Below are 19,488 nucleotides of genomic sequence, written 5' to 3'. Positions count from 1 at the left end.
TCTACTAGCAATTAAGTAAAGGCTTTCAAGCTCAGCCCTCTTCCTCTTTTCTCTTCCTTACTGAGGTGTCTATAACAGAGACAGGCAGGGAGCATTCTGGTTTCACTGGTCACTGATCTGTATTATAGGAATCAGCAGGCAGGGCAGAGGTCAACCACACAAACCCAACAAGAAAACGCCTATTCTGTACACTTATCAGCTGCCTGGAGTCAGTCATCCTCCTCAAAGAGACACATTGGAAAAGGTCAAGTCTAAAAACCAGCACTTTCAGTGGATGATGAAGTCAAGATGCAAAGGGATCCTGCCATGCTGAAAATCTAGCAAAATCTAAATAAAACTGGCATTGTTGCACATATTCTATGCAGAATGTGGATTACATTCTATAACTGGGTCAGTCTGGATCTCTGGCCACTTAACCTTTTAACTATCTTTATGTGGACTTTATGATTGGCCACAATGATTTGAGTTCAGAATATTGCATTTCACATCCTCCTGAGAGAAACTCAAAGCACTGGTGTAAAGATTGGCTTGCAGAAATAACGTGTTTCTAGAATAGGTTTGATTCCAAGAAGCACAGCATTATGTAAAACCAAAAGGATCCAGTCCTTTTCATTTCCTTATCCTTGATTTTCTTTGTCTCTCTTTTTAGACTTTTTTTTTTTCTCTTTTCTTGCCTTCTAAAAATACCAAGGTGCATCTCTTATCAGGGCAATGTATATTTGGCATCATACATGCAGTACCTTTTGGATGTATCTGGCACCCTGGCTGATGTATGTGCTGTGATGTACATGTAGGAGTGGGTGTAGGTTTTGGTATTTCTGTAGTGGGAAGGTTTTGCTATAACAGAAATGTGTTTACAACATTTGCGTTTGTTCTTTGAATCATTTTTATCCAGCTCAGACTTGTTCTTCCATGAGAAGTTTCTGTCCAACTATAATTTTCCTGGGCTGAAGATACTGAGACAACCTGCTAGAAAATTGTCTTTCAATGTATTATCACCTTCTACTAAAGATTATTTAATGACTTCTTCAAAAGTGTCAGTACAGACTGGTATATAAAGATGGGGATACAACACTAAGAAGTGAGGATTATTTTCATGCTCTGTGAAGTTTGTATGCCATGTTCAGATAGCTCACTCAAAGAAATGACTCATTTTCCCACTACAAGTACCCTTCTTGCCTGAGGCTCTTACTCAGGAGAAACTCAAACATGAAGATGCTTGAAGTGCTACACCAGAGATTGTATCTGCTGTTTTTGAATGATGCTGGTTCTAGGGGAGCCTATGCAGTGCTGTGGACTTCCTGCAACAGTAATTTGCAAGCTGTCTTTTTCTTTGGATTGTATATATCTAAACATTTATATTAGTTTAGAAGTACTATAAAAATGTTTATGAGAAGTTACTGAACTTTTGGGAGGGCATGATTTCAGACCACGTGACAAAGATGAAATGTACCTTTTTCTCATACTGCATAGGCTGATGATGGAATTGCCAGGTGTCAATTTATCAGCATGGAATGGTTGGCATCACTGTCACTGTGATTTGGAAAAATCATTGTTTGCTCAGCACTAGTTACTGCAGGTGACATGGACGAGATCAGCTGCAAATCTGGCTGATGATCCTGTTCTTAGAGATACTCAAGACAAGATTTAGGCCCAGATGCTGTGAAAGAAAACAGCAGAGTGACAAAGTATGAGCTGCAATTAGGCCTTACACACTTCACAGTATGCTTGCACTATGACTACTCTGCAATTTTGATTATGCCAGCTCAGGCTGTAGTAGAAGACAAACCATTGAACATTGTGAACACAAGGAAAGTGAACATAATCACAGAAAAAAAACCTATAGTAGAACCTGAAAAATCATGAGTAGTGCACAGACAGTGAGGAAGAAAAAATCCAAACAACTGTTGCCAACAATAAAATAAGTGAAAGTTTCAAAACAGAATTATCAGCAGATTTAAAACAACTTTCCCCCCCAAGCTTTTTTTGGTTTTTTTTTTTTTTTTTTAATTTTTAACCTGTCTTTGTATAACTGAATTATGGAACTCACTATCCTGGGGCAATTTTTCAGGTCAGAAGTACAGAAAAATTAGGACTAAGACAAATTTATGGAGGGTAGGGTCTACTGTGGACCAGATTCAACTAAAACAGATTGCTGGATACTGTGTAAGTTACCCTAATACAAAATCACTGTGTAAGCCTTTTGTTTATATCCTTCCCTATCCTTCTACAACTGTTTATAAGCAAAGAGAAGATTACAGATAAGACTGGCTTGTGATTTGACTTGTAACAGCACCTTGCATTTTTACATAACATAAAAATCAGTAAAACCAGAATAAGATTCAAATGTTATCTCCAAGCAATTTTCACTAATCTGTCATTCCTAGGTATCTTTTTGAGGGAAATATTAATCAAAGTTGAGAACTGTGAGTTACGGGACTGTTACAAAATTGTTGATTTTGTAATGGCAAAACACAGAGTTAAATGGAATATCACGTTATTCAATTGCCAGTGCACACAGACTTTTATTTTCATAATGATTAACATTACAAACAAGAATTTCTTCTCAGTTGGATTAGATAGCAAAGCATTTGATAATCCAAGACCAAAATGAACAGCCTTTATATCTGAATGTGTGTAACACTGGCATTTAAAAGGAACCAAATAAATATTGAGTTGCCTTCCAAGAAACTCAGAGTAACATCTAATATACCAATACATGAAAACACTTTATAAAACAATGCATCAGCTTGATTAATATTACCAAATCTTGATTTTCTTACACTCTTCATTCCCATCAGTAACAAAAAGTCACTCAGCTTTTCTTGTACAGATAGATAACTGCATGGATGTCAGGAAGGATAGCACTGAAGGAAAAAATTGGGTTCAAAAGGGTACAAAAACTCTTAGTAGCATTTGTATATTGACAAATATTTATTTACTGATGGGAATGGAACATCCACAGGCCAAACCCTGAGGTGGTGTCATGCAGATAAGAAGAGCCTGAAGAATAGTATTGCCTAAGTGGCCAAGGAAAAGCTTTTGCATCTCAGAGGGCAATTTTGGAAACCCAAACAAACCTCTGAGATTTGCATTTGCATATTATTAAACCAAAAAGCAATAACAGACAGAAAAAACTTCTCTGGCTAACACAAAAAATACATATCAATATTGTCAATAAAAAATAACATCATTGACTCACCTCTACAGATGATAAGTAGAAAATCAAAAAATATCACAATTCTAAAGCATATGTTAATGGCTGCCCTATAGAAGTTGATTACTGTGTATAACAAAAGGAGATTTTTCATCTTGTTGTTTAGTTTTTTTTAAACATATGTATGTTACTAAAAACCACCGAGAGTTTGAAATTTCTTACTGCACATATCAGAAAATACACATATACTTCCAGGACAGGCTTTCATATATTTTCCTTTATCCTCCTTTCAGATCTCAATTCCTTAATGTGTAGGACTAAGAAACTTCTCTAAAATACTGGTGATACAGATGAAGTATCCCATTATGTCATATATGTGTACATATATTACATATATAGTATACAAACCTAAATTTGCATTCCAAATCTATAATTCAATGCTTAAAGCTACATCAAGATCAGTTTGCACCATAGGGTTTTTTTCTGTTCCTGAACTACCACTTTCAGCTTCTCTTTTCATTCATCTGTCTTAATTCTCATGTTCTCAAGGGATGGAGTTCCTGTTAAGCTCAGCCCTGCATAAACTGTGAAGGACAGAAATAACTCTGTTAAGTCTTAAATCAGGCTCCTGATATTTCTAAATTTGTGCAGGGTCTTTCCAGGATGTAGAATTTAACTACTTAAACTTAGTTAACCAGAGCTGTTCAAAACAAGCCTAGTTCTGACTGACAATAACCAAAAACCACAGACTGCAAACCAAAGGGTCACCAGCAATTCAGTAAAACTCAGAAGTCTATTTTATCAAAAAAATCTCCCCCTCTTTATTGCACACCCAAAAAGAGTCTCCTCTCTCTGCAAAGCCAGAAAAATGCAGTGCTGTAAGGACAGCCTGTTACATGTAATATTTCCAAATAATTTCTCCTCTCATATGTGACTACAGCCTAAGAAATGACACGTTTTGAAAAGTCTGCATGGTAAAAATAACAGTATGTAATGTTATGTTTCAACATTATGTTTATCTTAAAAAAGAACATATTTACTAATGCTTAAAATGTTTTTTTCTAGGAAAAGGAAAGACGATAGAATGAAAAAAAAATTTCTCTTAAATAAAACAAAAAGTCTGAACATGCTCTATACCTCTTCCAAGGGCTGAATATGTAGAAGTGCATGAACAGAAGAAAAAGGCATTAAACTGTAATCACAGTGTTCTGAAAGGGAGCAGCTCACAGAAGTTTCTATCTTAAAAATTCTGGGTTTGTAGGAGAAGAAAATTTTGAGTTGCTGGTTGTTAAGCAATTAAAAATACCACAAAACATTATTTTCAGAAACGTTGAGATCTTGTATAGACCGACCATCTTCACAATGTGGCTAACAGTCCTGATGCCACTTCTTGGAGTGATAACTTAAAACATTACCATCTTTCAACTTTAGAACTCTTTCAGGTTTCTAGCCCTGCAAGAAGCAGAGAATTGCAGAGCACTGACAAATCTGTCTCTTTGTGTACTGGCCAAAGCTTCAGTGAGGATACCTTCCTGGAGACACAGTAACACTTCTCACTCCCCGTGGTCTGTTAGTTTCAATTTCACTTAGAGAACCACTCAGAGATGAAATGAAGCTCCAGGCACACCGAAGGTCTGGAGCTCTTCCTCGGGGTACCAGATGTGCTTCTCTGAAGGCAGTGGGCAACTGGAATCTAATGCAGAGACTGCACTTGGCTTCTACACTAAAAGCATGTGCTCCTGCTGAGCCAGTGCTCCTGGTCAATCCACACCCCAAACTATGCTCAAATCCTTCAGCACAGGCGTTGCACACAGGAAATCCATCTCAGACAAAAGACACACCAAAGGGTCAAGGCCTCATGGTGGACACTGGCCAGGATCAGATCTGCTGTGTACCTCAAACAGGCTGCCCCTGAGAGCAGCTGAGTAAGGACACTGGCTGTTCACCTTGAACTGCTGATTGAAACAGGTAACTGTGTCACAGCATGTCAGAGCCAAGTCCTTCTGCTGGACATCCTGTGGGCAGATGAAGTCTGAATTCCAATGCAACCAACTGCAGTCTTTGTGACCTGTGCATATTGTACATTTCCCCCATAAAGAGATGAGCTGTGGAAGCAAAAAGAGATGCTTGCTTCTGAAGGTGTAGAGCAAGAGCTTTGTTCTTCTTAGACTTTCTGGGCTTCATCTGGATCTGCAGTACATTAAATGGCTTAGCTGGGGTATTTTCATCCAAATGTTAGATGCAGCTACTTTTTGGGTTTCTCCAGGATGTTCAGGAATTTCCCTCGAGTCATTTCTCTGGCTGAAATCACAAGGGAGGAAAAAGAAATCAGTATTTTTTAAAAAGCCAAGAAACTCAAACAATTGTATAATTGTATAACATAATCTAACCATAGGACAAGAAATTAATTTAGATTTGTGCTTGTACCAAAACTAAGAATTATTTCATTTATCTATTAAAGTGGGAAATAAATAAAACTGCATTTCAGCTTGAATTCCTGACATGCTACAAATGCAGGCAGGGTCTGGAATCTTCTATACTCAGCAATAATTCCCACAGGCTGTCTCATTACATACAATCTATGCTTTCTATTCCTACTGCATAATGCTCTTGCAGCACCTCCTTTTCCCTGTACTATCCATCTCTGAATGGTGAAATCCAAATCTCCATCACTCTATCTCAGCACAATTGTTCCTGTATGTTATAATCTGTCAGAGATTATGGAACTCTCTCTGTTTCAGGATTATTGGTCCCTGGATGATGTGATCTTCAACAGAAATTAGGCAGCATTTTCTCTCTCTCAGCAGTGTCAGTCCCTGGATGCTGTAATATAATGAGGTTTATATTCCTTCAATGTACTTCATCTATGGATAGGGTAATAAAGTAAAGTTTATAGAGCTTTGGTCTTCTCTTTCTCTCTGTGTTGTCAGTCCTTCGATGTTTAATACAGCAAGGCAAGGCTTATATGTCTCTCTCTCACTCTCAGTACCATCAATCTCTGGTAGCTGTATTACAGCAGGGTTTACACAGCCACTTTTCTGCATGAGACATTTCTGACTTGAGAACCCACAAGCTCAGAAGCTGGCAGAGCAGTCTCATACTGTTCTTGTCTTGCAATAACAATAGAATGCATCAAAGACAGCACCATTAGCAACTGAGGCCTGGAGAAAGACAATCTTCCCACTGGTGCCCCTCCATTTCTTTTCAATAGAGGTGTAAGATTTGTGCTGGACTGGCAGGCATCAAAACATGGAGGGTTTTATTCACAGGAATGCTGAAAGCATGCATGTTTCCCACACCTAGTCTCAAAGACAGTGTAGAAGGAGAAAGGAATTAATTTTCTGTTTTATCCATTCAACTCCTGATTTCTCTACTGAGACAAACACCAGAAGTTAAGATTAGCATAAAAACTGGAGGTGGGTTTGTTGATGTTGGGTTTTCTTTTGACATTATTGATTGTCTGTCAGAACAGAACTAAAATGTAATTAAAATGTTCAGCTTACAATACTCAGTGTGCACTCAGATAAAGACATTTTGTTATTGTTTACATAAAAGTTAGAATTTGTGTCTTAAGGCCTCTTCTTTAAATTACTACATTCTGACTTGTTTACACAAAATTTTATCACGAGGTCTTGTCATCAGCAAAATTCCTGTAAAACAATTAATTGTATTTAAGAGTATATAAGCTGTCTGTTACATGCTGATACTTGCAGGCTGCAAAGTCCACTGTCCTGAGAGGAACATGCTTCAGACTGGCTGCAGGTTCAAGCAGATCATTGCACTGTTTTCTTGCCTCAGGCCTCCAGCTGTGAGTTACATCACCTGGGATCCTGCTTCCGATGCCAGCATGAGCTACCACAAAAGTACTCATTTGTACCTCTAGCTCCCTAACCCCAAGATAACCTGTACGTCTTAAGTGCTGCTGAAGTGACACAGGGGTAGAAAGTGCTGCAGAAGAACAGAGAGGATTGGTATTTTGTCAGGAACTAAGTTGTTATGCCCAAAGAACATGATTAAATAAAATGGAAAGATTTTTAAAATTTCAGTTTGGAATAGATTCTTAGTTCTTTGACACATCTCTGCCTTGCTCCAACAATAGTGCAGGGTTTTAAAACACTCTTAACGAGAAAAGTACGTAAGCTGAACTGCAGTTGATAAAGTGAAAAGTTTTCCAGAGTGCAAGTCCCATAGAGGAGATATACAAATGCATGACAATTCTGTTCCCCCAAAGAGGGCTGCACCCTATAAATCAGGCAGAGAGCACACACTCCTTCTGTGTGCTGAGTGAAATTACTGTGGGTTGGAGGTTGCTCCAGAGCACGTGCCTGCCTGCTCACTTGTCATCGGAGATGTTAACATTTCTGATTAATTCACAGACCTCTCATTTTATTCTTCATTCCTTTATCCTTGCTATCCTGTTCTACTGCAGCTTAAAGATTCTTACCGACCTGCTACGATAATCACCACCCGCTTCCCCCCCCAACCTGGTGAAATTGTTTAGTGATGCCAACCGCGCTTTTAATTTGCAAGACATCAGACACAGAGGTAATTTATACCAACATCTGTTCATTTCTGACTTCTGAAACAAACTCGCACATGCTGCTACAAAATCCCATTAGGAGCAGGAGACAGCCTTCTGCTATTCTGTATTCCTCGTCTCCTCACAGACTCAGGCTTGCAGCAGGGCTTTATTTTTAAAGATACGATGCCAAACTGAGAAAGAAAAAGGACCTTTTATCTTTGTATATGTATGAAAATGGCCAGGAAGTAACATCCTCATTTGACAGAAAAACCACAGCCAAACTAAGGGCAAGTTTCCACAAGCATCAACAATCTCATCTTCCCTGCTTCAGCTGCTTCTCTTATTTGCCCAAGAACCACAGTTCCATGTATTCCTGGTAAACACAGGCCAAATTTCTACTACATGGTATTGCCTTCAAACATCTTGGCTATTCCTTCACCTTTGTTTCTTTTTAATCTGCGCTGGAATATGATTTGATGGATTTTGCACAGTAAAAGGCTCTAATATTAAACTGACTTCTCTGCTCAATATTGCTTCTGAGAAATGAATTCTTAATAATAGGAATATCATTTCCATTGGGGTCTTATGGAGTTTTCTGGAGTGAGGGAAGAGCTTGTGAATGAAGAAACCATCACCCACATTCCAAATACGATTGCAGGCTAAGAGAGATGGTAAAACCAGCTTTAAGCAACTACCCAAGGGACCAGCAGAAGCCATTTGAATAGTAGATAGAGGTGGATTTTTTAATTAAAAGGTTGGACAAAACTATAGTGAAAACCTCGGGGACTTTTTTCTTTACAATGGTAGTTTAAATCATGGACTTCATTGGAAGAGAGGGTTTGAGCACAGGTTTCATTGTAGCAGCAGACACACTACAGAGGCTGCGCAGCACAAAACAGAAACATGAATCTGCATGACAAGTCACGATTTACAACCTTGCCTATGCTGTGCATCTACGACAATAGAAAAATCAACAATGGATACCATTGCAATAGCTTGGATACAAATTAACCCCACCTACTAGGGAGAAGGAAGACACTGAACTCCACAGAAAAAAAAACAGTTTAGGTTGATAACAGCACTGGTTGCTCTGGAAGTAGTGCTTGAATAAACTCCATCAGATAAATGTATTGAAAAATGTATCAGGCTATTATAATTAACAGAGAATGCTGTACTGTAGGAATTAAGTTTGTTGCCTGGCAAAGATCTGCCGAGCAGATCTCAAGAACAGGTACTGGATAGGAAAGGCTGGGGCTGAAAGGAGGAAGAGATATTTCCACTTGATAGGGGAGCAGAATAAGGTTTAATATAATCTCCTCTTTAGAACTTCAATCCCTCAATCCCACATTTAGCCTTGTTGCCTCAGGCTCCGTTTTTACTACAATTGTCCCCAAGCTCCCTCTCCGCAGTAAATTTTATAGTTGCTGGCTGAAAAGATTCAGTGGTACAGATTGATTTCCTACAAGTGAGGAGATGAGGGATTACCAAAAGCAGTCCTGGTTAACAAGATTGGGTGCAGAATCTCCTGCTAGAGCAGCCCACTCTGCCAGTGCTTTGCATCCTTTCACTATGACATATGGGTTTCATTACACAAAGATTTTCCTGATTTTAACTTGGAAGCGATTACATTGGAAACTCAGAGCTATCTTTACATCTGTAGCAATTTAAAGGTTAAGTAACTTTTAATCAAATGACAAAGACTCATAATGTTTTTTCCTCGATTGAAAATGAAAACTGCTGTTCCGGATATTCCTTCCACTGACAATTTAATTAGAAAAAAAACCACTGCACTGGAGATTGGGGTCCAGCCTGATTGCTCCCCATAAAAAGCCTTCTCACACATACAACAGTACAGGACATACTGTGTCATAAGGTCTGGATAGCCAGGAAATAATGGAAGGATTTACTGCTTTAAAATCAGCAAGGAAAACAGTGACTTATATAAGCAACTTTCACCCAGGAGAATCCTAAGTAACACACATACTTGCACACTTCTTAAACATAATATACACTTAAATATATCCACAACATACTTGGGGATAAAGTCTATGTAAAAGATATATGTGACAAACTGTATTTATCACACATTCATCATGAACATCATACCTTCACTGCTTACCACTTCTGGGTTTATCTAAAAATCTCAAAACAAAGCCTGCGAGTACCTTCAAATTATAGATATTTTAATACAAAGTCACTTGCTAAAGAAGCACTTCTTAGCTTCTCTCCCAGATGTACAACTTATGGGACAAATTTGACTGTGATCCCCCTCTGACCTGAAAATGTAGTCTTGCTGAAATCTAAAGGTATTGCTACTAATAAAACCCAGAAATACAATTAATGTTTTTAGTGCTGAAATGACCTGCAGTGCCACATTTTGAATGCTACATTCTTGCCTACAAAAAGGCTATTTTAGGCACTGTTATACTTTGTTAGCTTATCAGTTATTCCTCTCATGCAGTTGTACTTATGGTAGCTAAAGAACTTGTTTTTCAGCATGGAAGGATTCCTTTAAAGTACTAATCATGTACCCTCAAATACTGCTGTGTCCTTGGACTACACAGAAAACAAAACTAGAAAGGTTTATTTCTGAAGCACTGTCAATGCAAATTACCATTTTATGGCAAAGAATATGAATTGCAGAAAGACAGCAGAACAGTTCTCTGGTTTTTAACCTTCTATCACAAGAATCTGTTGCATCAGAAATGATTTCTTATGTGCTGAGATACAATGTGAGGATAAGAAGACACAATGATTCTTTTTCTTAGTTGGCAGGACATAAAAAATGCCTAGAGGAACCTGCCTGTGAACAACTGTTTTGCTTGACTGAACTTGTGAAAGCCAACTGCAAAGTCACACCTTGCAGTTGGGCTCAACTAATATTGCATGTGTAAGGAAAATTGAAAAGTAAGTCAGGGAATGAGGGTTGAAGGCGAAAAGGAAATTTAAAATCAGCAAAAATATTTCAGATTGACATAATTACTGAACAGCCCTCAAAGAAAAAAGAGGCATATGACCAACAAAACCAAGGGAATATTTTTACCCAGACAACATAATCTGAACTTCTGTCAGAGAGATAGAAGCTGGTCCCTGCAGATCTATCTCAAACCAGACCCCCAAAATCCTATCACCACCTGGCACCAGCTCACACCTCTTTCTTCATGGAAAGAGCTTCAGTTACTCTGCTATCTGCTGTCTACTTCCTAATATAAGTGTCAAATGAGCTGCTAGTTGAAGACTGTTGGCCTTTGACAATACTTACCAGTGAATGCTACCCCAAGCCCAATTTCAGAGAGAGTTGAACTGCCATCTCAGGAGAGCAGTGGCTAGTGAAAACAAGGTCAGTCACCTTCACTGGAGGCACAACTGGCACAGGCAGACACTCTAAGCTGTGCTTCAGGAACTGTTACACTGAACTGAAGATGACTGCAATCACCTAACACTCCTGAAACACATTCCTCAGGTAAGACAACACAATCAGTGTAAACCTCCAGGTGGAATAAGTTTGCACTACCATGGCATCTCTCAGTAGTCAGTATCAAAGCACTTGCAAAGTTTATCAAGCCTCACAATATTCTTGAAACATACAGTGATTTAATACCCATCTTACAGATGGGATCACAGCCTCAGTACAGATTGCTGTGCTTTCACCTCAACAAGCAACCAAGCCCTATTCAGCCATTTGCTCACTCCTCACCAGAATCAGGGAGAGGATCAGAAGGGTAAAAGCTGGGAAATTTGTGGGTCAGGATTAAGACAGTTTAACAGAGAAAGCAAAGCAAAACAAGGAATTGATTCACTGCTTCCCATGGCAGGCAGGTGTTCAGCATCTCCAGGAGAGCATGGCATCATCACACATAATGGTGACGTGGGAAGACAAACATCACCACTCTGAACATCCCTCCCCTCCCTCCTTCCCCCCCCCCCCCCCCCCACTTTATCCACTGATCACAATGTCATGTGGTCTAGAATATCCCTTTGGTCAGTTTGGATCACCCATCCCAGCTCTGTCTCCTCCCAGCCTTCCACGCACCTCTTTGCCAGCGTGGCAGTACAGGAAGCAGAAAAGGCCTTGGCTCTGCTCACCAATACCAAAACCATCTCTATTATCAACCTGTGTGCAGCACAAATCCAGAACACAGGCCCATACCAGCCACTGTGGAGAAAATTAACTCTACCCCAGCCAAAATATGTATGCAAAAGGATTCAGCAACTGTGCTAGAATTCAGGCTCTGAAAGATGAGCTGTCAAGTCTTGCTGCAGCATTTTTAAATAATAACACCCCCTTGGTACAAAACATCAGTGTCCTTCCCTTGGTGAATGAGCCAGCAAAATGTGCCCTTATGTCAGCTGTACTTCACAGTCTGGCATGGCTTGTTTTGAAATGCCAAAGAAGGTGAAAGCTTGCACAAAGCCAGGCTGTGAATCGGAGCAGGTGAGCACATGGACTGCTCCTCCCAGTATGCTATGAGAACAGTCCTCTCTGACAGAGAAGTGGTAAATAGCTGAGACTGATGAAAGTTTTAAACCATTGAAACAGTTTTGTGAATGTTAGCTAGAGCCTTAAGAATTGTAATCAAATACCTAATGCTTTCCTGAATTGTGAATCCTCATGTGACCTCTTTCCACCTTGTTTTTCTCCACATATAGTACTCATGTTTTATCTTATACCTGATAAGAGATCTTAGAGATCATTCAGGATTATCCAGTGACAACATATCTGCTGCAGATTAATAAATCCTCAAAAATGTTATTGTAGCTATCAATAAATATTAACATTATATCTGCTGTAAGAAAAATTAGATTCCTTCCCTCAGAATAATTTATCTGGTTCTCCTAACCAGATTTCCCTACCTTGCAAAGAGGTTACCATTCTGTTTGCATTCAGTTGCAAACTGTGATGTTCACCGAGCTTCGAATGCTGAAACTACAAACAATATTCACTCACATACAGATAGGCAAAGTCACTCAATGAAATGCAAGGGGCAACGACAACCCTGCCAATGACCAGGGAGCCACTAAACTTCTGTTCCAGGCCGCAGATACTAGGATGTGCAGGTATTTTGTCCTGAGTGATCCTGATATTACAGTTAACTCTTACAGTACCTCCCAGTTCTAGGAGTTGCTGCAGCCAATATTTTGTAGTGCTAAATATCTGATCCCTTTGACCCTCAAAGCAGGGAAAGAGTTACATCTTCTCTCTGCAAAGCCAATAAAAACCTCTTGATTATAATTTAGATAAGAGCCACTGGATTGAATAATAATGTCTGAAACTCCCCTGGCTGTTTCACCTTGAGACGTCCATCACTGGGTTAAACATGATGCTAATTGCATTTGGATTGATTAATTTCTCTCACTCCTGTCTATTCGAATAATGCTTAACAAAATAATCACAGCACCCAGAGCCAAATCTTCTCCGTCAAAGGAATGAAGCCATCAGAAGCAGCAGAGATGAAAGAAATGAAGATGACCCGTAATTACTGCTACGGTGATATCATTACCATATTACAGAAAATGAGTGCACGTGGGGGGAGCGGGGGCTGCCATTATTATTTATTTTTTAATGGAACTTCACATCCTAAGAATACAGATCCAACACAAGGAGTGGAGCATACACAAATACAGAACTAAAAAATTATTGTGCATTAAACTGCAAAATACAGTGAACACTAGGACTCCTGATACATCATGCATCCTTATACTGTGAGCTGCTGTTTATTCACTTCACTATTTTTTCATTGCAATAATATTTTGTGTATGAGTAGCATAGAGATTTAAGATGCCTCTCTTCCCAAAAAGATCCTCAAGGGCCTGCAGCAGAACTTACCCATAACCTTGATGCAAAAGCCATTCTTTTTTAATATTATTACAAGTCATCTTATTTTCAATGCTGGCATTCAGATTTTTAAACCACAAGACCTAATCTGATGCTCAAAGAAAAGCTATTATGCAAGAAATTTTTATTCTTCAAAGCTGATTCCTCTCTGAAGGCAGTTATAAACTGCATCCCCAGCCATTGTAGATCACTTTCAACCATTCAATATGCCGGTTCTGTAAAGATATCAAATGTATCAAGTCTGGAAGAATTTAAAGCAGGATTTGAAAAAAAAAACCAAAAAACCCCAAACAACCAAACTCACAACCCTAACATGCAAATTGAAGGCATTCTGCTCCCTTTATTCTCCAAAATACCCTCCCAAAGCCCCTATCATTTGAGAAACAAATAGCTTGGCAATTGTGTAAGATCTACAGACACCTGTGCACTGCAATTCTAATTGTGGTTTATACACTTCACTTCCCTCAGTGCTCCTTATGTCTGCCCCCTAGACTCAGACCAAAGACAAGAAAAGAAAAAACTACACACAAATAGCAGCTTAAAATATTTATTCTGGAATAAAGCCAAGGTCAAATACACAAGAAAATTTTGCATGCCAAAAATGTCAAGACCTAAGACCAGGCACTGACTCATGAAGCTAATTAAACACAGAAAAATGATTTTCAACTATTTTGTAAGGCTGAAAAAAAAAAACAAAACAAAAAACAAAACGAGTTATACTTCTAATATTAAAAGCAGTAAGAAAAGCAATTTTGCATCAAAGTTGAGGATATTTTCAAATATACCTGAAAGGTACTTTACTAGCATAAGTTATCATTTGAAGCTCTACAACTTGGGAGAGCTGTGACCACCAAATCCCACAGATATCACAACTAAACAGCAGAATAGGGCCATGCTTTTACAAGAAGGACTCTAAAGGGCCTTCTATTTGCTTGTACCAAAAGGAAAATAACCTCTTCCTGGCTCCCAACACCTGCAGTGGATCAAGAGTTCTTGATAATTTAGATTGTCTCACCACAAGATCTCAAGGAAGAATATTTTCTCAAACAACATGCAGAAATGAGATCAAAACTGTTTGCACTAGAATTCTCAGGCATTCTCAGACACAAAGAAGAAGCTCAGCAAAGAGGTCTGTGCTGAACATACACAGAGAGCCAGGTACGAAAGCCTTCTGGAGGTGAATGGGCCTTTCTCAGAGGGAACAGAGGCAGAAGTGCTGAGCACGCTCCCACAACACAGTGCCCCTGCCTGCACTGGGGAACACGTATTTGCTGCTGGGAGCAAAGCAGGTGAACCCTGAGAGTAACAATTTTTTCAAGTTTTATCAGTGGCCAGGCATGGAGGCCACAGCCAAATCTGAGCTCAGGAGCCAATAGAAACAAGGGGATTAAGAGTTATTAGGAGCAGAGAGAATTACATATTTACAGTACAGTTACTGAAAAATAATCGTGTAATGATTATGTAAGTCCCTATATTCCTTTTGGCTAATAACGCTGGGATACAAGCTGTATGGTTATGCAAGCCAGGGCACACAAATCCAATCAGAAGACATCAAGGCTTGTTTACAGGGAGGCTTGCAGCACTGGATCAAGAACGGTACGGCTTCCTTGACCTCCTAAAGGTAGAAACTAGCCCTTGTCAATAGGTTAGCTAATGGTCTGAACTGTGAAGAAGAACTGAATTGTAAAATTTAACTTCCGTCAACAAACTTAATGGAAAGAGATATCTAGATCAAAGGAGCTCATAATATGGTCATCTGTATTTATTTGTCCAGAAGTATGTCTTTACTTTAAAGAGCAGACTAAATCTTTAAAATGTTTTATAATCCCAGGATTCCTTATTGAGACATTTTTCTGTTTAGATGACTGCAGCCCTTGACAGAACAATGCATTATCAGATTGAAGGTCTCTATGAAAAGATTTATGGGTTTTGACTGAAAAATACTATTTGATTTGCACATTAATTAAACCAAGATTCCTTTTGCAATGAGTACGATACAACACATAACATTAAGACTTCCAAATATTTCCAAAAATCCAAGGAAGAAGTCTGTATAGCTAAATATATGCAAATGACTGAAATCTCAGTGTTCCAAGGTCAAAGCCTCAGGCTTTGTTAAGACAGAATTATGGAAGAACAGCAATATGCAGTTTGTGGGCTGCAGAAGAAAACCTTCACAACTGCCTCCATCATTTTATTCTTTCCTTTGTGTGAATCAAAGGTACTTCATGTAACTATTACCCTTACCCCTATCCTCATTCTTCCCAGTATATTCACTGCCTGCTTTAAGGTATAGTTGTATAATTTAAGTCATTTTAACTTGATAAGTTTCATGTGTTCTGCCCACTACAGTACTCTTCTGGCAGCAATACCCTGAACTGAGGAGAATTTGAGAGACCAGAAGAGGATTCAGGAAATTCAAAACCATCTTTACCAACTCCTGGCTGGTCACAAGACACCTGAGGAGATGCACTGATTTAGAAATGTTACAGATTTTACAGCATCCAAATGCTAGGAGAGTCAAGCTTGAATGAATAGCAAAAATCTGTTATTACTCAGAGAATCTGTGACTAGTGCTAATCTGATCTACTTGATAACAAAACCGTAGTAAGTTGTAATAAATAAGGCTATTTGGAATGGGTATTAAAATCTAAACAATGTAGGTTCTACTACAATTATTACAATTTAGCTGCTAACAAGCTTAAAGGCAACTAGGCAAGGCTTAACTGTAAAAGCAGATGTAAAAGATATACCCAAAAATACCCTCCCAGATCCAAAAGGAAATATGAGAAGAACATTTTTCATAAACATCCTCATGCTTTTAGTATCGATGGGTTTTGAAAAAAATATTAAGAATCCAAGAAATACAGAGGCCATTGGAGTCTGAAGATATCTCCTGAGAGTAGAGGCCAGAAGAAACTCCCATTTTTTGAAACCCAGAAATAAAGCCAAATAAAACATCCTTACAAAAGAAAAAATCATTCTTTTTTTCTCCGGAAGGTCTACTGAGAGTAGCCCAGTAAGCTTTGGTACTCATCTGCTTCCAAAAATCCCTTCATGTTTATTTACAGTCTATGCATACCATGGGTCAGGCCATGTCTACCATTAGGTACTTCTCCTATGAAAGCTGAAGGCAGTGACATTGCTATCTTTTAATGAGCACAGAATTGGTTTTTATCCACTACCAGAGGAAAGAACAGAGGCACTGCAGCACAGCAGACAGCAAACCTTCTACAGGACAGCTCAGAAAGGAAAGCAGAAGGCACTGGCTGTGCTTTGCCATGAAGAGTCTCTGCAGATTTGGTGACTGGAAGCACTGCTCTGAGGGTTGAGGGGCACTGAAGAAACTCTGGAAGTCAGAACAACTCTGAAGACTCCATGATCCAGTGACATTGGAATTATCAGATGTATTTAGAGTTAGGAAGGTACAGCAGAGTAGAAGAGGTATAATAAAATGAGGATACAAGGAAAAAGTGCTTAGTGACAAAAATTTAATCTACCAGAAGACAACATATCAAACAAGGTATACAGTACAATATCATAGGAGGAAAATTGTACAGAAAATTGTACAGATTTGATAGAACCTTGGCAGGTCTCCAGTTACTGCTCTGTCCAGAACAGACACACTGCTCAAGGCTTTATCCAGTCAAGCCATAAAAACATCCACAGATGGAGACTGCACAACCTCTCTTGACAATCCTTCCCATACTTGACTGTTCTATGCTGGAAAAGTTTTCTCTTGATTCCAGTCAGAAACATTCTTGCATCAATTTACAATTATTGTCTCGTCCTCCCACAGCCTGACTCTCTTCTCAAGTAACCTCCCTGCATGTTCTAGCAGGCAGCTATCAGGTCCCTGTGAGATCACTTCTCCTCCATGCTGAATGAGCCCCATTCCCCTGGCCTCTGCTCACAGGGCAGGTGCTCCAGCCCCTGATCATCCTGTTGGCCCTCCACTGAACTCACTCCAGATTACCAATGTCTTCCTCATGCTCAGGCACGGAGGACACCACTGGATGTGGCATTGCAGATGCAGATGAATCACTTCATGGATCTTCTGCCCATGTTTCAATCAACAGATGTATGTACAATCCCACATTCCTTTTCCATATACTACTTACTTGCTGTATTCATCTTCAACACTGTTTCCTTGCCTTTAACCTTCTACCTACCCACTGCTTTGCTTAATGTTCCAGGAAACCCAAGTACCATAGGTAAGAGTGAGGGCATTTTATGCCCTGAGACAGGGAAGGAGCTCTTTGCTCCTTTCAGTTTTATATGCATACATTAATAAACAAAAATTTTAAGCTTTGTTGTTTTGGTTTTTTTAAATTAATGTGCTTTTTATTTTCAAGTAAGCCAGATACTAGACATGAAAATCTTGGGGCAACCCAGAGAACTGTCTGTTGAAAACCAAATGAAAGCTTGGCCTGCTACCCAGAAATATCCATCACCCAGCCCTTTTCTGCTGGGATTTGTGTTGAATGATGTCCTCTGCAGGTTAACAATTAGTTTTTAGCATAAGAGTCCTGTGTCATCGTCATCATCTCCCCAGGAGACCAAAACAGGCTGAGTGATTTTTAGATTATATGGTCTGATAAGACACAGGCTCCTGACTCTCTGTGTGCTTGTGCCATGCAGGCCACCTGCTCTATGGAGCTGCCACCAGGGACACCTTCAAAAAGGTTTAATAATGATGTTCTCTCTAGAGATGTAACTCAGAGCATGCTCAGAATTTGCATTCTATACCACTGACTAAAATCTTGTACACAAAATCCTATATATAAATAGGATCTATGACTAGTTGCTAAAAGAGATTGTAGAAATGTTATTTCCTATTAAACAAGAATCTGTGTTCTGCAGTCATAAAAACTGTAAATGAGCACAGGAACTGATAGAGCAAGGCAGATCAGTAATCTACCCAGTCAGATATCCTGTCTGACTGCAGCCAAGATCAGAAGCATCACAGGAAAAGATAAATTAGGGAGCCACATCATGAAGACATATGGAATAATTATTACTGAAAGATTCCTCCTCTTCTTAAGTGCTTGTTTTATATCCTGAAACAGCTGATATTTCCTACTTCATTTTAGATTTTTTCTGCTCTAACTAAAAATGATCTCATTGTCCATTTAATTGCCTGATTCCTTTTCAATTGCTGCTAAGTACTTGGTCAAAAAAAAATCCCAGTGTGGCAGAAAGTCCCATATCAAATAATTCATCACATAAAAAGCATTTATTTTTGCTAATTTTAATCTGACTAGCTTCCATTACTTGTTTTCTGATTTTCTCCCCTCTCATTCTTTTCAGGGTTGGGAGTCAATAGGAGTTTTCAATCTATCTTCTCAATTGAAGAGATGTAAAATAACAACTGCACTACCTTTTAAAATCAAAGAAATAAAAGAAGTCCTCTTTCCCACCACATTCTCATGAAGAAAACATTTGATTTATAAGCAGCTCTCTAGAAGTGAACAGTGTATACCACACTATCTCAAAATTATTCCTACCAAAATACTGCCTGAAGTGACAGAGTATCCAAAGTTACAAAATAGAGAATGAGACTTACTTCCTTCCTAGGAAAAGATTATTAGACCTTATGCAGAAATATACAGTGTAAATTATAAACAATTATTAAATTCAAACAGAAGAGGTGGGAGATAGCATAATAATTTGCTGTGACTTGGAGATTCACTCAAGCCTGAAGACATACAGGATAAGAACAATTTGCTCAGCTTCACCATGCTGAGGACCTGCCTATTCTGGACCTGGCTGTTTTGGATGATCCCAGGAGCTCAGGAGGTTTAAGGGACACATGCAAAACATTATTAAATCCCGCCACATCCATCAACTGTGCACAAACCCAAACTCAATTACTTTGAGTAATTGAGTAAATTCTTAAGCAAGTTCAGACAGATTTGTCAAGACAATTCTGCCAGAGACCAAGTTTTTCATCCAAAAACACAAAAGTCATGT

General features: G+C 39.0%; 1 protein-coding gene across 1 annotated transcript in view; it reads right to left on the bottom strand.

The window, feature by feature from the left end:
* Positions 1 to 2,505: 2,505 nt before the first annotated feature.
* Positions 2,506 to 19,488, bottom strand: part of LIN52 (lin-52 DREAM MuvB core complex component) — a 40,666-nt gene continuing 23,683 nt past the window's right edge. Inside the window, exon 6 of the mRNA XM_066551584.1 lies at positions 2,506 to 5,458. Coding sequence (XP_066407681.1) covers positions 5,403 to 5,458 — 56 coding nt within the window. The 3' untranslated portion in view covers positions 2,506 to 5,402. The remainder of the gene's footprint in view (positions 5,459 to 19,488) is intronic.

The sequence above is a fragment of the Molothrus aeneus genome, chromosome 6 (genome assembly GCF_037042795.1).
Source record: "Molothrus aeneus isolate 106 chromosome 6, BPBGC_Maene_1.0, whole genome shotgun sequence".
Taxonomy (NCBI): domain Eukaryota; kingdom Metazoa; phylum Chordata; class Aves; order Passeriformes; family Icteridae; genus Molothrus; species Molothrus aeneus.
Note: the sequence above shows the minus strand (reverse complement) of the source record. Positions and strands in the feature narration are given on the sequence as shown.